The sequence below is a fragment of the Dreissena polymorpha genome, chromosome 11 (genome assembly GCF_020536995.1).
Source record: "Dreissena polymorpha isolate Duluth1 chromosome 11, UMN_Dpol_1.0, whole genome shotgun sequence".
Taxonomy (NCBI): domain Eukaryota; kingdom Metazoa; phylum Mollusca; class Bivalvia; order Myida; family Dreissenidae; genus Dreissena; species Dreissena polymorpha.
The window spans coordinates 43,105,895-43,112,931 of record NC_068365.1 but is presented as its reverse complement, the minus strand read 5'-3'; the positions used below and the strand labels follow the sequence as shown (position 1 = coordinate 43,112,931).

The 7,037-nt window shown below is 34.3% G+C and overlaps 1 protein-coding gene across 1 annotated transcript; it reads left to right on the top strand.

Moving 5' to 3' along the window:
* Positions 1–365: 365 nt before the first annotated feature.
* On the top strand, positions 366–1,241 carry LOC127849791 (probable serine/threonine-protein kinase samkC). The gene has a single exon (XM_052382543.1). It carries the CDS (start codon positions 366–368, stop codon positions 1,239–1,241), a length of 876 nt encoding a protein of 291 aa, XP_052238503.1.
* The last annotated feature ends 5,796 nt before the right edge of the window (positions 1,242–7,037 follow it).

The window sequence follows — 7,037 nt, the reverse complement described above, 5'->3', positions numbered from 1 at the left end:
ATGATGTCTCAAATTCGATCTCCACTCTGGGAGCATTGTTCAGATTTTCTCATAAGACTGCATGTACTGGTTCTTCCAAGAAAAAGACTTGAGAGTGTCTCAAAAAGCCTTATGCTTTCGATGCAATATAGCTAAAATAAATAGGTTAAAAATAAAATATAACAGACATGCTATTGGGTGGATTATTTCTAACCAAATTGATCACGTTGATTCAATCACCAAAACATTCATACCACGTAGATTATCCTAACATGTAACTCGCCGATCTGCCTATATACAATACGAATATAGTTCTTATGTCATATGCGGAAAGCGTATGTCCAGACCAGCCTGCGCAGTCGGTGCCGGAGCTACTACACCTGCTAATGCGACCCCAGCCTGCTCAGTCGGTGCCGGAGCTACTACACCTGCTAATGCGACCCCAGCCTGCGCAGTCGATGCCGGAGCTACTACACCTGCTAATGCGACCCCAGCCTGCTCAGTCGGTGCCGGAGCTACTACACCTGTTAATGCGACCCCAGCCTGCTCAGTCGGTGCCGGAGCTACTACACCTGCTAACGCGACCCCAGCCTGCGCAGTCGGTGCCGGAGCTACTACACCTGCCAATGCGACCCCAGCCTGCTCAGTCGGTGCCGGAGCTACTACACCTGCTAACGCGACCCCAGCCTGCGCAGTCGGTGCCGGAGCTACTACACCTGCTAATGCGACCCCAGCCTGCGCAGTCGGTGCCGGAGCTACTACACTTGCTAATGCGACCCCAGCCTGCGCAGTCGGTGCCGGAGCTACTACACCTGCCAATGCGACCCCAGCCTGCTCAGTCGGTGCCGGAGCTATTACACCTGCTAATGCGACCCCAGCCTGCGCAGTCAGTGCCGGAGCTACTACAACTGCTAACGCGACCCCAGCCTGCGCAGTCGGTGCCGGAGCTACTACACCTGCTAATGCGACCCCAGCCTGCGCAGTCGGTGCCGGAGCTATTACACCTGCTAATGCGACCCCAGCCTGCGCAGTCGGTGCCGGATATACTACACCTGCTAATGCGACCCCAGCCTGCGCAGTCGGTGCCGGAGCTACTACACCTGCTAATGCGACCCCAGCCTGCGCAGTCGGTATCGGAGCTTCTACACCTGCTAATGCGACCCCAGCCTGCGCAGTCGGTGCCAGAGCTACTACACCTGCTAATGCGACCCCAGCCTGCGAAGTCGGTGCCGGGGCTACTATACCTGCTAATGCGACTGTAGCGTAATTACGTATTGTTTGTGGAGAACGCACAGTAACAACCAGAGTTCATTTATGCTTTTATCGAGATTTATTTCTGTTGAATATTTCCTAACACAACCCTCGCTAATGTTCATGACATATAATTTAACAGCGCGGCGGCCAACATGGCCGCCACGTCAAGAAGACGTGACAAATCTCAAAGTTCCTTTAAGATCTACCCGCAGACTTACACTACTAACTAAAACACTGCATTATATTCCCAGGTTAATTTACATAAATTTACTTGTAATTTCCACTGGTCACCAAGGTCCGGGCTTATTACGGATATGTTACATTGCACCTTAGGAATTGATAGCCCAAACTGTTCGAGTTTTTACATGCTTATAGAATATACTAAAACCTCATTACTCGGTGTGACATAAAACTTTATGTCGTGTTTTTGACTGTGAATGCCTGTGAAATATTTTATATGGCCTGTACAAATAAGATTTTCTGTTGACCCCTTTCATGTGTACCGTTACAATGATAATATGAGGTAATAACAACCCTATATATCAATAGGTTGACCTGTTCCGTTAATCAAATGTCTGTCAGTTATATAATCCTCCAATTTCCTAATCTTAGCATATTGTATTAAACGGTTCAATTTATTCACCCCACAGTATATATATATATATATATATATATATATATATATATATATATATATATATATATATATATATATATATATATATATATATATATAACAAAGTCTCTATTAGCCTTGTTGTATTTAAACAAAAACGCTGTATCGGCAAAAAATAATACAGCGTTTTTGTTTATATATATATAAATATATATAAATAAGTATATATAAATATATATATATATATATATATATATATATATATATATATATATATATATATATATATATATATAATAAAAGTAAAAACACGTGTCTGGGATTTTAAATATATATTGATTTAGCCAACGCGTTTCGCATAGCTCTTCAGGGCATAATACAATATATTACAACGTCAAAATGTCATGGAGATAACGTCATATCAATTATGACGTCATAACGTCAATAAATATTAAATGAAATTTAATTTGGGTTTAAATACATGTATAAAATGTTGTTCTTTTGCTAACCTAGCTGAAATATTGTTCGAAAATAGCTTATAAAATGGAAATATTTTAAATTTTGGTTCATTATGTGAACATTCATCTAACTGTTTACTTAAAGGCATCTGTCTTGTTGAGGGGTCTCGCATTTGTTGTTCATGGACAGATCGCCTATTTCTAAGTTTATCGCCAGTTTGGCCTATATAATATTGTTTGCATCCATTGCATACTAATACATAAATCACATTTTGTATATCACATGACATATTAGTTTTTATTTTGAACATTTTGCCATTAAAATCAAAAGAATTCCCTTCAATAATATAACCACACAGGGCGCATCTAGGGTCATTACATTTGGATACTCTTGGTTCTTGAGATGAAAAGTAAGATTTGGTTAACAGACGTTTTAAATTAGGTGGCTGTCGCTTACATTTTATTATCTTCTGATTTGAAATTATTTTATTCATAACCGGGTCTGTTTGTAAAATGTCAATGTTGTTTTTTAATACGCCAAACAGTTCTTTATTTTTTGGATTTTGTGTTGAAATAAATGGAATTATATTACTCTTGTCTTTTTGTGTTGATTTTGAAAGTAATTCATGTTTAGGGATGGAAAGTGCTTTTTTAATACCTGTATTTATAATAGATTGTGGATATTTTCTTTGAATAAGGGAATGCTTAAGTTCATTTAAACGTTTTAGTTTAAGTTTATCATTCGAAACTATGGTGCAGATCCGTTTCGCTAAAGTGAAAGGAATATTTATCTTTGTGTGTTTATTATGACACGAGGTAAAATTAAGATATTGTTTAGAATCAGTTTCTTTGTAATATATATCAGTATTAATTTCAGTATTGTTTTTTATAATCAATATATCAAGAAATGGTAACTCGAGTGTGCTTGTTTGCATTGTAAACTTGATATCCGAATGTAAGTTGTTTAAAATAGTATAAAAGTTTTGAAGTTCATGGGGAAATTTTGTCCAGAAAATAAAGCAATCGTCTAGAAATCTTTTCCAAAATGTTTTTATAAAAGAAAGAAATTCATCATTATAAATTGATCCAATTCTTGCATATATTTTTTGTTCTAAAAATCCCACTACCAATGTAGCGTATGTTGGCGCGAATTTAGTACCCATTGCAGTCCCTTTAGATTGGTTGTAGTACTTATCATCAAAATTGAAGTTATTATTTTCAAGTATTATTTTTATGCCTTCTTTTATAAACCGTTGCGAAAACCTTTCATTAACCGAATCTGGATATTTTTGAAGCCAATAATCAATAGCTTCTAAACCAAGAGTATGCGGTATATTAGAATATAAATTAATTACATCAAATGATACTAATGTACTTGACTCTGGAACTTGTGAAGGTATATGTTTTAGGAAATCTATGTTTTTTGTTATATTGCTATTGACATATTTTACAAATGGTTTTAACAAGATATCCAATAAAGAACTTAAACGACTTGTTTCACAGTTAGTTCCAGCGACTATTGGGCGAAAGTTTAAATCGTCTGGATCCATTAACTCTATATATTCTGAATTGCTATGTTTAATTGCATCCTGAATGATTTTACTTTTATGAATTTTTGGAAGACCATAAAATAGGCTTGTTTTCCATTCGAATTTTACTAAGAAATCATTTTCCTGTTTAGTTAGTTTATTATTTTCCTTTAGTAAATTGCGTATTTTTGAAAGTGTTATTTGACTACCATTATCAGGGATTTGTTTATAATATTCAACGTCATTTAACATTGTTAATAATTTTCTTCTATAAAAGTCTGTATTCATTATAACAATTCCGCCACCCTTATCTGCTTCTTTAATAGTTATGGATTTGTCTTCTGCTAATAAATCTATAGCTTTTCTTTCTTTTAATGATATGTTATGTTTAGTGTCATTTTCCATTTGAGAATGTTGAAGGCAAAGTGTTCGAGTAACATTTATATAATGGTCTAGTGTATTATTTCTATGTTTAGGTGGATAAAAGGACGTTTGATTTTTTACAATAGAATTGTTTGTATTATTATGATCACTATTATTAAAAAACTCTTTAAGCCTAAGTGATCTATGAAAATCATCCACATCTTTTATTTGATCATAAGAATCATTTTTATATTTAGGTGTTGGTGTAAATTTAAACCCCTAAATAAGACGTCAATTTCAGTTTGAGATAATGATCTTTTTGAAAAATTGTAAATTTTTGTAAATAATTTTGAATTTTCAGCTAGGTTACCTAAAGTTTCTATGTCGGACTGCTCCACTCCCTGCCTCCTTCTAAAAAATCAACGTTAAATTCGCTTGGTTTGTCGTCGTTATCTTGCAATATGTCGTCGCTCGTATTGTTGTTGTTTCTATAGTTTCTTCTGTATGAAGACCTTGTGTTATCTCTTATATTGCTTCTGTTTGAAGTGGAATTGTTTCTTTGGAAATTGTTATGTAATTCGATGTTGGTATTATTAATTTTTAAAAGAACTTCTCTTACAATACTTTCCACATCTATATTTTGTAAACAGCTTGTTTGATTTTGTTGCAGATTTCTTCTTTGCGAATGTTGTTTATTGGTGTTTCTTTCTTGACTGTTGTAGTTGTATGTTGTTTCCAGATTTTGGTAGTTGGTGGTATTTTTTCGGACAGCATCCGCATATGAAGAGGGTTGATTTTTGTTTACGAAGTCTTGTTTTTTAAAGAATGGATTTTTATTTTCATGTTCCTTTATGAATTCTTCTTCGTATTTTGAAAGCCATTTTTCATTGTTTCCCCATCTTTTATGTGAAATTTCTTCATTTCGTTGCGTTTCCGTTTTCCAAAGTTCTACCAGTGTCCGTGCTGTTCTTCCGTTGCATTTTGAATGTATCAATTTGAATATTTCTTCGTCGATGCGCTTGAATTTCTCACAGTTTGAAGAAGCACGTAATGACTGCAATTCTGTTTGGATATTGAAGTCATTCAATACGGCCCTTTCTCTAACTGATTTCTGATCGATATTTTCATTTGGTATTTCTTTTTTCTGTAAATGTTTTGGTATTACCATTGGAGTTGATCTTAACCATTTAGAATATTTTTCAAAATGGCCTTTATTTTTTATCATGGACCAGTACGTACTTATCGTATTTCCATTTTGTTGTGCCATATATTTGATATTTCCATTTTTATTTTTAGTGCTTCTCTTTCAAATATGTTATTGTTTTCCTCGTTATTTTCGTGGTTCACGGATATTTCGGGCTTCGGTATATTTTGAGAAATTTCATGTACAGCTGATTTTATGTCAGCGACAATGTCATCTTTCCTAATGGCATTATTATTATTTTTTGCAATTGCCGCGCTCAAATCGTTAATTGCGGTCAATATCAGCGACAGTTTATCGTCTATTGATTTTAAGAAACAACTATTATCCTCCTCCATGACTTCCTCATTCGAGTTTGATTTCGAGCAATCCGACGAATCAGACAATTCTTCAAGTTTTGCTCTCTTCGGTCCCATGAACACGCTGCACAATCCGTTATATATAGTTATATAAGTAAAATGTAATAATCCAGATTGTGAATATTATATAATAAAAGTAACGTATTCTCCACCATTACTTTTATTATATAATATTCACAATCTGGATTATAACATTTTACTTATATAACTATATATATATAACTATATAACTATATATATATAACTATATATATATATAACTATAACTATAACTATATATATATATATATATATATATATATATATATATATATATATATATATATATATATATATATATACTGTTTACTTGCTTATTGACAAACCTTCCAATATTTTAACTAGTCTTTACATGCACGAGATGAACTCTCAAATAGTTTGACCATTTTAAACTTTTAACTTCTGCTTACGTATAAGAAAGAAATATTGATGTAAATAACCATTTAACATTTTCTTACATATAAGTAATTTTAACAGTTACTAATCAATTACTCAAACATATTTTGAAAATAATTTCCTGTTATTAAATCTATCTGTACTTAAATTTATATCATAAGAATAAACAATATGCATATGCAGTTATGTCACAGCAACCCCAGCCTGCGCAGTCGGTGACGGAGCTACTACACCTGCTAATGCGACCACGAAACCAAGGGTGACTTTACAGCTGTAAGACTTCGCGATTGCACAGATTGGCCCGCAGCAACGCTGGTCGCATATTGAATAAAACCCGTTTTTGCATAACGCGGTTCATTATATTTGTTTTAATATAGTTCCTATGTGTGTCAGATCATATAAGAATGTTCGCACTGTTGATATTTAAAGAAGTATCTCCCCGACGTTCTATTTTTATATTTGACAATGCCGTATTGATTCCTGCCAATAAGAGCTCCCTATCGTTGTTTCGGAGTTCGTTCTCTGCGAGGTTTTATTTCGACCAACACAGAAGCAATGTTAATGATTTTATTGCAGTTGACCGTACTAATCGATGTTAACGTATAGGGTTGTTCTGAAACAAATATTAAATAAGATAAACAAATGAACAAGAATGCATATTTTTACACAACGATAGAACAAGAATGCATATTTTAACACAACGATAGAACATTGTTCTATCGTTGTGTTAAAATATGCATTCTTGTTCATTTGTTCAACAAGACACATACACAAAGAGTAGGTACGGCGAGTCAAAATACAATAAACGCATTATTTATAAGGACTGCGAACAATACCAAATAA